The sequence below is a fragment of the Triticum urartu genome, chromosome 3A (assembly GCF_056163025.1).
Source record: "Triticum urartu cultivar PI428250 chromosome 3A, HENAU_Tu73, whole genome shotgun sequence".
Classification (NCBI taxonomy): domain Eukaryota; kingdom Viridiplantae; phylum Streptophyta; class Magnoliopsida; order Poales; family Poaceae; genus Triticum; species Triticum urartu.
In genome coordinates, this window is record NC_141875.1 from 578,353,024 (window position 1) to 578,369,735 (window position 16,712).

The 16,712-nt window shown below is 48.2% G+C and overlaps 1 protein-coding gene and 1 pseudogene across 1 annotated transcript; one reads left to right on the top strand and one right to left on the bottom strand.

Annotated features, from left to right (window-relative positions):
• Positions 1-243: 243 nt before the first annotated feature.
• Positions 244-1,197, top strand: LOC125546990 (protein FAR1-RELATED SEQUENCE 5 pseudogene; annotated as a pseudogene).
• A 2,436-nt stretch (positions 1,198-3,633) lies between these two features.
• On the bottom strand, positions 3,634-4,734 carry LOC147980603 (uncharacterized). Its single transcript, XM_087516923.1, has 3 exons — positions 4,554-4,734; positions 3,967-4,234; positions 3,634-3,835 (listed from the first exon to the last, which is right to left on the bottom strand). Exons 1-3 carry the CDS (start codon positions 4,732-4,734, stop codon positions 3,634-3,636), a joined length of 651 nt encoding a protein of 216 aa, XP_087373049.1.
• Between the last annotated feature and the right edge of the window lie 11,978 nt (positions 4,735-16,712).

The following is a 16,712-nucleotide window of genomic DNA, read 5'->3' on the forward strand; positions in this document are numbered from 1 at the left end:
GAGTGCCCTGTCCGGTGTAAGCTAAACGTAGATGGAGCATAGTGGGTGGTCAATGAATATTTTGACGAGCACAGCCACCAACTCATAAAGAAGTTCGACCTGGTAAAATTTCTGACTGCCCACAGAGGGTTCACCCCCGTCGAAAGGCAATTCGTAAAGCTGCTACATGATTGTAACGTCGGTCCATCAAGAATGGTACAGATACTATCTCTCATCCACAGCAAAAAGGGGACTCTGAGTAGCATGCCGTACATACCAGCTGACGTCACAAACCTCCAGGCCAAGTACCATAGAGAGAGCAAGTTGGCAGACATAGAGGCCACAATGGCCTACTTCGATGAAAAAGCGAAGGAAGATCCAGATTTCTTCTACAGGATAAGGTTGGACGATGAGGACCGTGTCAAGAACATGTATTGGGTGGATGGTGCTGCAAGGAGAGCCTACAAACATTTCCAAGATTGCATTTCATTCGACGCGACGTACCTCACCAATATGTACAAGATGCCATGCGCTCCGTTCATAGGAATAAATAACCACAATCAGTCATTGCAGTTCGGCTGCGGGCTCGTCCGGAACGAAGAAACGGATGGGTACGTTTGGCTGTTCAAGACCTTCTTGGAGTGCATGGATGGACTTGCTCCGATGAACATAATAACAAACCAAGATTTCAGCATGCGTGCAGGCATAGAGGAGGTCTTTCCGTTGGCAGTGCACAGGCACTACAGGTGGCAGATTATAAAGAAGGCTGAGGAGACGCTAGGACTGTTCTTTGCTGACCGTCCAGAGCTGCACAAGGCATTCGAGCTGTGCGTGGACCACAACTTGACGGTGGAGGAGTTTGAAAGGAGCTGGATGGCCATGACTGAAACACATCAAGTCCAAGACAACGAGACTCTTGTTAGCCTCTGGGAGAAGCGAATGTACTGGGTGCCGGCCTACTTCATGCAGTGCTTCTTCCCCTTTCTGCAGACTACGCAGCGCAGCGAGGGGTTCAATGCTGTTTTGAAGCGGTACGTCAGCCCTGGCAACTCATTGCTACAGTTTGCCAAGCAGTACACAGCTTTGCAACAAAAAATTCTGGGATCTGAGCTACAGCAAGAAGCGACCACGGCACTAAAGCAGCCAAAATTGCTAACGTATTTACCGATAGAGAGGCAAATGAGCAAGATATACACCAACAAGATCTTTAACAAGTAAGTCAGTTGCGTTACAGTCTTATTTGCAGAAAAAGCACCAAGTCAGTAGGTGCCTTATAGAGTGCAATGCAGTTGCCATGATGTGCAATTGCCATGTTTAATGAAATACTGTTTGCCATGCTTACTCAGCTGCATGATGCCATGTTCAATGGAAATTCTGTTTTGCCATGCTTGCTCGGGTGCATTTTCCTTGTTGAATGAAGTTCAGTTGCCATGTTTAATGCACTGTGCTTCCATTAGGGCATGTTGGCATGCAAATGCCAATGTCAACTGGAAAAAAAATGTTATATTGGCGACACATATGCCAAAATGCAGTTGCCATGTTTAATAAAATGCATCTGCCATGTTTGTTGAAATGCAATTGACATGTTTACTCAACTGTAGATGCCATGTTTAAATAAAAGGGCAGTTGCCATGTTTTATGCAATGTGCTTCCATTGGGGAATGTTGGTGTGGAAAAATGACAATGTCCAGTTGAAAATGTACTATAGTTGCCATGTCTAGTGTATTACAGTTGCCATGTCTAGTGTACTGCATTTGCCATGTCTAGTGTACTTCATTTGCCATGTTCAACGTACTATATTTGCCATGTTCAATGAACTATGTTTGCCATCTTCAAACAAAATGTATTTCTATTTCCATGACAACATAAGATGGTACAAGAAAAGAGCGCACGATAGTTTAACTGAAAACACACAAAACTTGCAGATTCCAGGAGGAAATAAAGTGTGCCAGCATGTTCACGGCTTTCTAGGTGGACGAACATACGTTCAAGGTGTGTTCTATTTTGGGCATGTCAGATTCAGAACCTGAAGACCTGGACAAAGGAAGGAACTACTTCGTCAAAGCCTCGATAGGCGAAGGCAAGTACTACTGCCAATGCTGCAAGTTCGAACGGGGCGGCATTGTGTGCTATCACATACTAAAAGTAATGGACATGAACGTTGTGACACGGATGCCCCGCCATTTCATAAGGCGGCGATGGACTTGGGACGCTGACGACGCGTTGGCGCCGCAGACAACACACGCAGTTCTAGCTGTGCATGACGAGAGACCTGAGTCAACCATGGAAGGCGTGAGGCACGTTGTGCTGACAAAGAACTATGTTGAGCTAATTGATGAAGCGTGCAAGAGTGATGAGACAGCGAGAGTCGCAAAAAAACACAGGAAGGCACTGAAAAGAGAGCTTGATGAGATCAAGAAGAGGAAAGCTGAGGAAGCCTTACACCGGTTCCCCCGCACATGAAGTGTGCCTTCATCCACGGGGCCATCATCTGAAAACTCGAAGATAGAATCTGGAACAGCAAGCACACAGACCCAGGTCAGGAACCCACCCCGTTCTATCACAAAGGGTCGTCCAAGAGAGATAAGGTACAAGTCGGGATTGGAGATCCAAGCAAAACACAAGAAAACGAAGAAAGGGGCGGGTAATCCATGAGCAAAAATTGGGGCGATGTGACATGGTCCTTGTGGACATTTTGTTTTGTACCCTAGATGATGAGATTTTTTTTAAAATTGGGAGAATGACTCTTGAGGGGCATCAGAAGTGGAAGGAAAATTCATTGAATGGATAAATGTAGTTGCCATGTTATGGGTACTTAATCTGCCATGTTATGTGTAGTTAATCTGCCATGTTATGTGTAGTTGGTCTGCCATGCTATTTTATACTAAATATACCATGCTATTTTATACTAAATATGACATGCTATTTTATACTAAATATGCCATGCTAGTTGTACTGGATCTGCCATTTTAGTTGTACTGGATCTGCCATGTTAGTTGTGCTATATCTGCCATGTTAATTATGCTGGATCTGCCATGTCGTTTGTACTGTATCTGCCATGTTAGCTGTACTGAAAATATGCCATGGTATTTGTAATGACTCTGCATGGCATATATTTCCATGACAATACGACGCGGTTTAGAGACACATAGTGTGTTGTGTGCAAATGTATGGGAAACAAGTTGGAAAAATCGTAACGTGCATAAACCGCAGCAAAGGTTGTGGCTACATGATCAACCTACCCATGCTAGCCGGTGCAGTTAGCGATGAAAAAGAAGAAACAAAACAGCCAAAATGAAAAACGACGATGACTTTCACTACCCATGTCTGATGAACTACATTTGCCATCTTTTTTCAAACATCATAGACGCATTCGAAACAGCAAACCGGTGCTAGAAACGATGAAACCATTGTAATAATGACAAACATAAAAACATATCTGCTGTAACGCCTAAAATAGGTTCATGTCCACACATATATTACAGAAACTATTCAAATGTCGCTCACACACCACCACTACATAGTTAGGCTACGCGGGGTTGCAGTCATAACATAGCACACAAACATAGTTTTCAACGAGAAACAAAGAGATAGTACCTTACATTCCTCGGCAACAGAATGTAAGGTATGCGTCCGGTGTGTAACGCCACGTGATCACTTGTACTTCTTGATGACTTTCTTGACAGCTTCCTCCACGAACTCGCGTGCTCCGGACCGCTTGTTGAAATCTTCAATCGTCAACCAGTTCCATGTGTAGATTTTCCGGAGCTCAACGACCGTTGCAGCTGTGATAGGGGGGACAATTCTGCCTTCCCACTTTGCAAAGTATTCCAGCGCGTGAAAGCCACAGTCTGTCCTGCACGAGGAAAAGAGTCAGGTGAACACGCAAAAAGGACAGTCGTAACAAAGATAGACTTCAATTCAGATGTGACAACAAAAGAGGGGTTGGATTGATGTAAATGGCACATGAAGAAAGGAAGAAATTACGTGTTCCCTTGCTTCGCAGTCGCCACATACTCAGTCGGGAAATGCCTGATCTGGACCTTTGAATGTTCGTAGTGACGGTTCCATGTCTCTTTGAGGTTGTTAATGAAGAATTCGGCATGCGTAGTAAGGTCTGCATCAGCTTCCGAACGAATTGAATCAAGCACCTTAAAACGTTGGTTCTTCAGGTCAAGACAGATCGCATAGTGGTGACCACACTTGTCCTGTGGGTCATGTGGTGCAAGCTCCTGGAACATGGGGAACATGACATGCATTTAAAAGTGAAGAAATGAGAAGCAGAGTTCACATAAAGAACAGCAGAGGGACAAAAAAATTAGAATCACGTAGAATGTTTGGTTATGGGTGGGGGTAGTTGAAAGAAAGTTGCCGCCCATGTATGAACAAAATGTGCCATGTATTTTACTATCAAGTTGCCACATAGTTTGCACGGGATGCAAAAATCAAGAAGTCAGTGTGCACGGCAGCTGTTGCCACATGAAAACATCTGCCACATAAACACAAAGTGCAGATGATGGCAAAAAACCACACCATGTGAAAAAACATTGCAGACAGGGAAGGAGTACTCACATATTTCTTCAGTGTGAGCTTGAATTCACCGTGTTGAGCAAAATTCTTCCTCAAGATTTTGTGGTGGAAGTCACCATCCCATATTTTGCAGGTCACACTGTAACGCATGATTATCTTGTCGGCACACACATCGGTGTGATTGTTGATGTAGTCGATCCCGCATGCAACTACATTCGTCGACATTTTACCGTTTGGCCTCACGGACTCGGCAAGATCACCCAGCTCGACGTACGTCGCTCTGCATTGAATGACTTTGGTTCTGTCCAAACATAAGCTGTATGAAAATGATATGACCTGGAATAATCATGCCTACTAAGTAAAAAAATATATGAAAGAACTAAAACGTAAGCGGATCGTGTATAGAAAGTACGAAGAAGATGAATGGTAAAAAAGGAGCAAAGAAAAATGAGAGATTATGGGGTGTGGTCATTTACGCTTTCAGCTCCTTCATGTGCTTGCTGCTGGCCCTCGCATTTCTAAACCGCTTGACGATATCGTACAGCTGGGTCTGTTCCTTAGTGGCCCTGAATTCGGGCTCGTAGTCTTCCGCGGGAGGTGGGTGAACTACCCTCTGCTGCCTCACAGAACCAGGAGTGGCACTCCTAATGGTATCCTCAGATATCGTATCTGCAGGCACGTTGGAACTTGATTGCCCTTGCCCTCGTGAGGACCTCCTCTGCAATGCTGCCTCCTCAATCATGCGGTAAGCTTCGTCAAGTGACGGTGAAATCTCCTCAGGGGTGGCTGCAATGATAAAAAAAAGTAGGTTAGGATACCTAGAAAATCAAAAACAGATGGATTGTGAGAAGATAGGGTGCATGATGTGAGATGTAGGTAGAAAAAGTGGGGCAGTTGCCATGTGTTGTCGAACTACAGTGGCCATGTCGTAGCAACTACAATTGCCATGTAGTTGAACTGTAGTTGCCATCTAGTTGGACTGTAGTTGCCATGTCACAGCAACTACATTTGCCATGTTGTGTCAACTCCATTTGCCATGTGATTGCCGTATGAAAAAATGCAGCATGGAAACAAAAAATGCAGGCGACATGGCGTGGCAAATCCAGTTGCCATGTGCAATGCACTATATTTGCCATGTGACAGCAACTACAGTTGCCATGTTGAATCAACTTCAGTTGCCACGTGGTTGCCCAAATGTCAAATGCAGCATGGCAAAAAAAAATGTAGGTGACATGGTGCATCAAATCTAGTTGCCATGTCATCACATGTCAGTTGCCATCACAAGTGAGAACCCCCAAAATATATGATTGGGACAAAAGTCAAACTACAAAGATGTATACAAGAAAAATCATAAGGACATGACAAGTGTACCTTGCACAATCGGCTCTGCGAACTTGACAGCCTTCCCGCCCTAGACCATTGGCTGCGCCATCATTGCGGGCATGCCTCCTGGGAAAGCAAAGGCAACTGGCATAGGATCTTGCACCACCGGTTGATTTTGACTGATGCCAAGGCTGAAGCTCGGTGGGGTAAAGGCCATTGGGTGCCTCTCATTCCTACTGGCCGGACCACGAACGACTTGCGGGGCAGAATCCAAGGGTGAAAGATCGACAAACATATCTGAATCGGCCGCTACATAATGATCGGCCTTATTTGCAGGGCGGGGCGTGTTGTCAGCAGTATCAGCCGCAGCTTTCATGACAATCTTCTTGTTTGGGCTGTAGGGGACACCGACATTGACTGGGAGCCTGGAAGTGCGCAGATTTATGCTGGGGATTTCCACTGCGGGTAAAGGCGCAGTCTGCTCCGGTTTTTCACCTACGTCACTCGTGCCCAGCTTGACACCTGCATCAGTTGTGCTCCGGTCTTCCGGTTTCTCCATCACATTGCTTTTGGTAGGTGGCGGGAACAGTGTGGACGCAGGAACATAACCAGACTCGTCTCTCCTGCTCCTAGCTACAGCCGGTGCGTTGGGTATGTCTGTTGGTTGCTTGCGGGGGCTACGACGCCTGGGTGGAAGACCAGCACGCGAAACAGTCGCCTTAGCAGTATCTGCACTGACAGGAGCTGGAGCTGTTGTGCCAGGACTCTCACCTGTAGATGGCATATCCTTGTGAACTGCCGCCTCGGCCGCTTCTGTCGTGGACACAGGAGTGCCACCACGCACGCGCTTGGAATCAGTGTCAGATGAGCGGGAATCTTCCTTGCTTAGGTTCATCTCGGGAGCGTCCACTTCAACGCTTGCCGATGGGGTGGCATGGCTCATAGCAGCATCCTTCATTGCCAGAAGAGTTGGCAATATTTCAGCTGTCCTGGCAGATACCGACTCGTCACTCCTCGATGTACGGATGCATGTTGTTCTAGCCTGCACATCTGCAGCCGGCGGAGATGGTCGGCCACTTGCATCAGAGTTGGTGGGAGCGGTCAACGGTGCAGCAGCAGTATTGTCGCCTGGTGCCTCATGTACATCTGAGTTGCCCCCTGTTGACAACTTTGAATGCAGGCGTTTGAGCGGGTCCTTACTGATATGCTTGGCCCCGCGCGTAGTAGTCTTCTTCACCCTGCAAAAAAAAGCACATGAAAAAGGTATTAAAAAATGAACAAAAATATGTTTGCCTTGGTAGAAATCTTAAAAATGAAAAACAAGTGGAAAAGCTGGTAGTTGCCATGTAAGGGGAACGTGAGTTGCCATGTGTCATAATTAGCAGTTGCCATCCAGCAGCAGTTGCCATGTTAGCCAAATTGAAGAATGATAAAAATGTCTGATCTGCCATGAATGCAATTTCAAACCTAGGTGTGGGATGAGCTCACAAGCCAACGGTAAAGATGGCAGTTGCCATTAGGTACATTAAAGTTACCATTTGGCCTAGATTCTAGTTGCCATGTAAAAAACAATAGGGGTTGCCATACACTTAAAAAGGAAGGAAAAAATCATTTGGAGAACAACAATTGCCACGTGGGGGGCGATGACAGAAGACAATGTGACAAGCTAAACGAATGCATTGGAAAATCAAGAAAATATAGCGCTATGTCAATGGAAGCGGATGAAAAAACCTACTTCTTGACTGCCTTCCTCATGTCTGGCAACACGACAGGATCCCCAGTGTTGGTCGTCGTCGTGCGAGGAGATGACTTGGTGGAAGGGGTGTCACCGGCAATGGGGGCGCCTTTGTTCAACCGAGCAGAAACACGGGTTGGCGTTGGCGCCTGTTTCTTCATAACTGCTCGTCCACCAGCTGTCGGCTCGCTGCATGTATGAGATGGAGGAAAAAAAGGTGGCAATTGTCAGACAGCAAACTCGTTGCCGCGCTTGACAAAAACAAGTGCAAAAAAAGGATGAGTCTGTTCGAAGAAAATAGACAAGGCAAAAAACTAAAATAAAAGTCGAACCTCTTCCTGGCAGCTACGAGGTCGGTCCTAGACCTCTTGCCAGCAGAACCCTGCCCAACACCCTCTGGAGCCCTCCCCCTCTATGATGGAAAAAACCCCTCGCCTCTCGCAGCCGTGTGTTGTTTCACTTTCTCCGGTTGGGGGACATCTGTTGCATCCTTGCCCTTGTTACCACCTGCGTGAACTTCAGCATGATCATCATCATCGGTGTTCTCTTGCACATTCTCCATCACATCGTCGTCATCCTTGCTGAGACCAGCATCTCCACCTAGTTCATCTTGTGTGTCAGCAGGCTCTTGGGAACTGTTGTAGTCATACCGGCCACGGCAACCGGTTGGCCGGTGTGTACGTTCTGGGACAAACGAAGTGAACTGCCTCTCAACCGCGTCGCTGTCAGAGCCACTGAGGGACGTCCACCCCTCAACCAACTTCCCGAGCAAGCCGGTCATTCCAGATGCAAACTGCCCTATTAGATGCTCAACAGGTGCCCTCGCCTGTGCACGAAACAAAGAAGCATCAATGACCACTGTTGGGGATATTACTACTGGGCATAAACCGGCCTATCTGGGCCGGATTAACTTCGTCAGTAGTTAAGCATGTTAAAGCCCATGAAGATAGATGAGGGCTCAAGACCCATAATCGGCTGAGAGCCTGTAGCCGTAAACCGGCGTCAATATGTAACTTGTATTGTAAGTAAGGAATAAGTAGAGACCAAACCGGACACATCTATGAGCCGGTGTTGGGACTCTGTAAACCGACGGGCGTCACCCATGTATATAAGGGGATGACCCGACGGCGGTCCAAGGACAATAGACAACAACTCGAGACATAGGCGAAGCTTATTTGCTCCCTAGTCATCGAAACACCCATCAATTCCATCACAACTAGACGTAGGCTTTTACCTTCCTTGAAGGGGCCGAACTAGTATAAACTCTCTTGTGTCCTTGTGTCCGCTTTAACCCCTTCAAGCTAACCTGTAGCGATGGCTCCACGACTAAGTCCTTTCTCTAGGACATCTGCCGTGACAAAACCACGACAGTTGGCGCCCACCGTGGGGCCATCGCATGATGGTTTCCGGTTCTTGGAGGGCCGCTTTGAAGGACTCGAGGGCTACGCTGTAGGCCGGATGACTAAGAGTCGTCGCGGCAAACTCTACATCGACGACACAGGCTGGGGCCCCGAGGCCGGCTCAATTGAGTACGGGTACCGGGTCCCCTTTGGTAGCATTCACGTTTTCATTGGCAAGATCGGCGAACCAGGCCCTGAGCCGGACATCTGCATCGACCTCGTCGAGACGGCTCAGCGTACGCGATCCGCCCGGGTTAAACCGGCCATGAAGCGTGCCTTCGTGGGAATGATCCATGGAGGGAGTTACGAGGATGGATCGGAGCTTCGCGGGGCGACTGCCATTCGTTCCGATGACGAATCTTCGACCGGAGAAACCGAATCTCTTTATCAGCTACAAGATGGCCGGATTGAGAGCTGTTCCGATGGCGACAGTATTCCGGACCCCTCTGATCTGCCTAACCGGGTTGGAATATTCATGACCGGAACACAAGCAGCGCTTCACTCTTCGACAGCCGCGGCAATGATCTCCGGTTCAGCAGCGGCAACGGTTGCCAGGGGGGAGGCCCTGTGCGCCCACCGGCTCAGGTTCTATCAGAACTATTTGATGCATTGGCTGTGCTTATGGCAGAAGTTAATCCGCCAGATCAGGACGCTCACAACGCGGAGATTGCAAAGGTAAAGGAACAAATCACCCAGGCCGAAACGGATCTGGCGGCTGAGGACACCAGGATGGCCGCAGAGCAGGCCGCTTTAGACGCACAGGCCTACAGGCTTATGTTGCATCAGAGCGCGTCGCATGAAGTCATGAGGAGGAAGCACCAGTCCCGCTTACCTCCGGTTTTCGAGGCCAGAGACCTTTTCAACACTCCAGGACCAAGAGCCAGTAATCCGCTGGAGGGGAACCGGGCGGAAGCCCCTGGGACCGGTGCACCGGTTCAGCCCCGTCAGATGGACCAGCCTCGTCAAAACACCGTTATACCTCGGGATGCTTTAACGCCTCCGGGTCACTACTCCAACCCAATGGACAATCTTGTTGCCGCTGCTGCACGACTGGAGGCCATTCCAGTTGAAGGTGACTCGCCGCAAGCAGTAGAGACGCGACGGGTCAAGGAACTTCTAAGGACGGCTTTGGCCCAATAGGAGGTGTACTCGTACAGCCGCGACCGAATCCACTCGACCCCCCGTCCAAGCCGGAGCTATAGCAGACATATGGATGAACCAGCAGTATCGAGTAATGAACGACGTGGAGCACCCCGTGGTAACAACCCGACGGGTGGTGCTGATGAAGCTCAGGAAGTGGTGACCCGGGCCCGAGTGCGTAGGGAGGCCGAGTTAGCCGCACAGCATCAGGCTCGGCAGCTCATGCCGGTTCGTCCAACCATTTCAATCGAACCTGGTGTTACTTCTAGTTCTTTGGGGATGCCTTGCCTCGTCCCCGCTTTACGCAACGTGCGCTTGCCCAAGGATTTCAAAGGCCCACGCAAGGTACCAAATTATACGGCGGGTCAACCACCAGAGACATGGGTAGAGAGCTATGAGATGGCCATGGAGATGCTTGATGTGGATGACATGGCGTGTGCGAAATACTTCACCATGATGCTCGAAGGAACGGCCCGTACTTGGTTAAAAAGCTTGCCCGCTAATTCTATCAGTTCATGGGCCCAATTACGAGCCCGGTTTATCAACAATTTCAAGGATACCTGTAAATAGCCTATGTCGATAGTGGACTTAGCTGCATGCGTCCAGGAGGAAGGAGAGTCAACGACTCATTGGGTGCGCCGGGTTTCACAAGTGTTGCACTCCTCAGACCGGATCAACGCGGACACCGCAGTATTAACCCTAGAAGGCAACTGCCGGTTTGGGCCCCTGAAGTTGAAATTGGGACGGATGAAGCGTCATTGCACCGACATGGGGACCCTCATGGCCGCTTTGGTAAAATATGCTGATTCTGATAGTACAAAGGATCCCGAATCTGATGATGACAAGACAGGGAAGGGAAAGAAGAACAACAGCTCCAAAGGTCAGCAGCATCACTGGGCAGGCAATGGCGGAGGAGGCAAGCGTAAAGCGGATGGCAACATGGATTTTGTGGCTAATACCAACGTACAGGATAATGGCCAACGGCGCAAGGGTAGGCCGAAAAATCGTAGTGGAGCACCCAACCCCAACCCAAACCGCCTGAACTATCTGCTAAGCCAGCCCTGTCCAAGACATGGGACGAAGGAGGAGCCAGCAAACCACCTTTGGAAGGATTGCTTTATTATGCAGGAGTTCAAGAATTCTAATAATTTCCGGTATGATCACGAATCTGGCAGTGGCTCAGGGTCCGGGCCGGGTTACGGTGGAGGAAGTTCCGGTTCAGGATTTAATGGTAATCCGGGCGGACATAATGGTCAAAATAGTTAGAACAACCAGGGTGGTTAAAACCAACAGCAGCAACAGTCAGGTTACCAAAGCAACCCAAAGCAGTTGAGTAATGGGCAGTACCATGCCTTTACCACTAGCTTGGACAAGCGAGACCGGAAGGTTCAGAGGCGGGCAGTCAACTCTGTTGAACCGGCCACACCCCGTTATCTACGCTGGTCTGAACAGCCAATCATATGGAGCAGAGAGGATCACCCACTCCAGGTCGATAATCCGGGTCAGTTGGCTCTGGTGGTGGCGCCTCAGGTGGGAGGTTATAAGTTCACCAAGGTGCTCATGGATGGAGGGAGCAGCATTAACATCCTATACTATGAGACCTTCCGTCGTATGGGACTTACAGATAAGAATCTCAAACCATCCAATACAGTATTCCACGGTGTAGTGCCTGGCAGATCAGCATATCCCGTTGGTAAGATAGCTCTTGAAGTGGCCTTTGGGGATGATCATGATTCCAGGTCGGAGACATTAACGTTTGAAGTGGTGAAAATCCAAAGTCCATATCATGCCCTGTTTGGGCGTTCGGCATACGCCAAGTTTATGGCTCGGCCCTGTTATGTGTATTTGCAGCTCAAGATGCCGGGTCACAAGGGGACAATAACGGTTCACGGAAGCCGCAAAATCGCTTTGGAATGCGAGGAAGGAGATGCGGCTTATGCAGAGACGGTTTGTGCCACCGAGGAGTTGAAGTACTATAAAGACAATGTTGACCCGGCGGACATGACTCCGTTGAAGAAGCCAACTACGGAGCATGATCCGGCCCTGAAGTTCAAATCGGCAGCAGAAATTAAGCTTGTTGACTTCGTACCTGGCGATTCGTCCAAGCAGTTCAACATTAGTGCCAACTTGGATCCGAAATAGGAAAGCGCGCTCATCGAGTTCATCTGTGAGAATCGGGACATTTTTGCATGGAAGCCCTCTGACATGCCAGGTGTACCGAGGCAACTCGCTGAGCACACACTTAATGTGGATCCTAAATACAAACCGGTGAAACAGTTCCTCCGCCGGTTTAACGAAGAAAGACGCAAGGCGATTGGAGAAGAGGTAGCCAGGCTCTTAGCAGCTGGTTTTATTGTTGAAGTTTTCCACTTGAGTGGCTTGCCAATCCGGTGCTAGTCCTTAAGAAAAACGGCACCTGGCGTATGTGTGTGGATTACACAGATCTTAATAAAGCTTGTCCAGCGGATCCTTTTGCCCTCCCCCGTATTGATCAAATCATTGATGCTATGGCGGGTTGTGAGCATTTAAGTTTTCTGGATGCATATTCTGGCTATCATCAGATCAAAATGGCAGTTAAGGACCAGGAGAAGACGGAATTCATAACTCCCTTTGGAGCCTTCTGCTATGTGTCTATGCCCTTTGGGCTCAAAAGTGCCCAGGCAACTTATCAACGGTGTGTACAAAATTGTCTTCACAGGCAGATTGGTCGTAATGTACATGCTTACGTGGATGATATCGTGGTTAAATCCAGGGAGAAGGAGACTCTGGTTGATGATTTGAAGGAAACCTTTGATAACCTAAGGACGTACAAGATGATGCTTAATCCGGACAAGTGTGTCTCTGGTGTACCGGCGGGCAAGTTATTGGGTTTTCTGGTGTCCAACAGGGGAATTGAGGCTAATCCGGAGAAGATCACAGCCATCACCTCCCTGGCTAAACCGAAGTGTATCAATGATGTTCAACGCCTGGCAGGCCGGATTGCCGCGTTAAGCCGGTTTATCAGCCGCCTTGGTGAGAAGGCGATCCCTTTGTATCAGATGTTGAAGAAGACGGATCAATTCGTCTGGAGTTCTGTTGCTGATGAGGCATTTGAGGGCTTAAAGCGGCAATTGGCCAAACCGCCTGTGCTCGCCGCTCCCATTAACAAGGAGCCGTTACTACTATATGTTGCTGCTAATGCTCGTGCGGTCGGCGTGGCTATTGTGGTGGAACGAAAGGAGGCAGGTAAGGAGCATCCGGTTCAACGTCCGGTCTATTATATCAGCGAGGTACTCATTGAGTCCAAGCAAAGGTATCCGCATTGGCAGAAGCTGGTGTATGGAGTTTTTGTGGCAAGCCGAAAGCTTAAGCAATACTTCCAAGGGCACCCAATTACGGTGGTCAGTTCTGCTCCTTTGGGAGATATCATTCAGAACCGGGAAGCAACTGGCCGGATTGCAAAGTGGGCTATAGAGCTGGGGCCGTACGGTTTGAAATATGTGCCTCGGACAACGATTAAGTCTCAAGCACTTGTTGATTTCATCAATGATTGGACGGAGATGCAAGCACCTGAAGAAAAGCCGGATCATACGTATTGGACCATCCATTTTGATGGATCCAGGCAGTTGGAAGGCTCGGGGGCTGGAGTCGTATTAACTTCCCCACGAGGTGATAAGTTTTGTTATGTTCTCCATTTAATGTTCCCTTGTACTAACAATGCAGCTGAGTATGAAGCCTTGCTCCATGGTCTTCGGATGGCTAAGGAGATGAATCTAAGTCGAGTTAAGTGCTTCGGTGATTCGGACCTTGTGGCTCAGCAAGTGTCTGGCACTTGGGACTCCAAGGACCCACTCATGGCAGCATATCGTCGTGAGGTGGATATTGTTGCAGGTTATTTCAGAGGCTATCAGGTGGACCACGTGGACCGGCAGAAAAATGAAGCGGCGGACGCTTTAAGCCGGCTGGCCTCTCAGCGCAAACCGGTCCCACCCAATGTTTTTCTGGATGTGCTGCACAACCCGTCGGTGAAGATCCCTGAAGAGGATTTGGCCATTCCTGATCCGGAGGCTCAATTGGTGGCAGTTCTTCATGTTATTCCAGATTGGACGCTTCCTTATCTGGCGTACAAGAACCGGGGCGAGTTGCCAGAAGATGAGATTCTGGCCCGACAGATAATCCGGTGATCCAAGTCCATGGCTGTCATCAACGGTGAGTTGCATCATTGCAGTGTATCAGGAGCTTTTCAACGTTGCGTGTCTCCTGAAGAAGGCCGTGAAATTTTGCGGGAGATCCACGAAGGAGATTGTGGTCACCACGCTGGTTCAAAGTCTCTGGTGGCTAAAGCGTTTCGCCATGGTTTCTATTGGTTAACTGCTCATGCTGATGCGAAGGATCTGGTCAGATGATGTGATGGTTGCCAAAGGTTTTCAAGACGTGCTCATGTACCGGCTCAAGAATTGAGGATGATTCCAATTACTTGGCCGTTTGCGACTTGGGGGCTGGATATGGTTGGGCCTTTCAAAAGGTCTAAAGATAAGAAGACCCACCTCCTAGTGGCGGTGGACAAGTTTACAAAGTGAGTGGAGGCAGAACCTGTTAGCAAGTGTGATGCGGCCACGGCGGTTCAGTTCATCAAAAAGGTGATTTTCCGGTTTGGCTTTCCGCATAGTATTATCACAGATAATGGTACCAATTTATCCAAATGTGCTATGAAGGAGTTCTGCGAACGGGAGCACATCCGGCTCGACGTTTCATCAGTGGCACATCCACAGTCCAATGGTCAAGCAGAAAGAGCTAATCAAGAGATCTTGAGAGGCATCAAGCCCCGGCTCATGGTTCCTTTGCAGAGAACGCCGGGTTGTTGGGTAGAAGAATTACCATCTGTGTTATGGAGCATCAATACAACACCCAACAGATCAACAGGATACACACCATTCTTCATGGTTTATGGAGCGGAAGCGGTTCTCCCCAGTGATATCCGTCATGATTCACCTCGTGTCACGGCTTATATTGAAGCGGACAACGAGACAACACGGCAAGATGCTTTGTACCGGTTGGATGAAGAGCGTGACATCGCAGCCACCCGATCGGCGATTTACCAGCAGGATCTTCGTCGTTATCACAGTCTCCGAGTCAGAACCAGAGCCTTCCAGGAAGGAGATTTGGTGCTTCGGCTCATCCAAGATCAGACTGATATGCATAAGCTATCCCCACCTTGGGAGGGGCCTTTCGTGGTCAGCAAGAATCTGCACAACGAGTCGTACTATCTGATCGATATTCGAGAGCATAAGGACTCGCGTACATCAGAGGAAGAGACTAACAGGCCGTGGAATATAGCTCATCTTCGGCCTTACTATACCTGAGCCATTGGCTATGCTTATGTACATACAATGTATATATATGATTAAGTATAATAAACCGGAACCTCAGCTAAAGCGGGGTATCTGTTCTTTTACATCATGAGAGGTTACACGGAGTTGCTCTAAAGCGGCCTCCGGTTTACCCCTTGAGTTCGCTTTGCTAAAAGCATCGTGTTATATCACTTGGAGGATTGGTCGTGTCAAAACCAATACCATGCCTCTTGATAGGCGAAAGCCACCAGATCACTTGGGGACTTGGTCATGTCTGAACCAGTCATGCCTCTTGATCGGTCTAAGGCCACAGAATCACTTGGGGGCTTGGTCGAACCCGAACCATGACCACGCCATTTGGTCAGCATAAATGCCACAAGAATCACTTGGGGACCTGGCTAACTAGAACCATAGTTACACCTAACGGGAGCTTGGTCGTGTTTGGCCATGGTTACGCCATTTGATCAGCTTAAATAAATCTTTTTTGGCAAACATTTTTGTCGTTGCTTTTGCTTCATACTTTTCTTTGAAGGGTTTTTTTTTTGCTTTTTATTGTGTTCTTTAAAACCGACAAATTTTTTTAAACAATCAATTGACGGAACACATTTCACGTCAATCCGGAGACTATTTGTCCGGTTTGATCCTTGTTGTTAACATCCTCTTATGGAGTAACACGGTGTTCATTATAACCCGGCACGGTTTACATGGTAACCAGTGTCATATACATATACAGGAGTTGTTGTTTCCTCCAAACAGTGTGGGTTTGCAAAAGCTCCGCTTCAAGGTTGGCCAAACCACCTTCACACTCAATGGTGGCAGGTATTATGTATCTCAAATTTTTTGATCATATACTTAAAATTTTATTTGGGATGTTTTGACTTTATATATACAAACATCATATTCCGCCTGACGGTACAACCGCGGTGACACTTAACGAATTTCTTATTTCAGAAAGTATTTTGGAAAGTTCATTCCCATGGGAAGAACAAGTTATGCGCGAAGGCATATCAACATCAAAGGTATCAGCTAGCCTATTACAAGGCAACATGGTGCCCATAATAACATAATTGTTTTTCACAAAGGAGAGACAGTTTTAAAACCGGCTTCCGGTTTAAGCTTGGCCACCAGCCTGGCCTGATAGTTGTGGGTCATCCTGCGCCGCTTCAGCTTCCGTTTCTCTACCCAGTGGCTAAAAATCCACAGTTGTCCAGTCGATTCCCATCAATGCTTGAAAAACAGCTTCGTCATGGATTAGCGAAGACGGGTCAATATCGG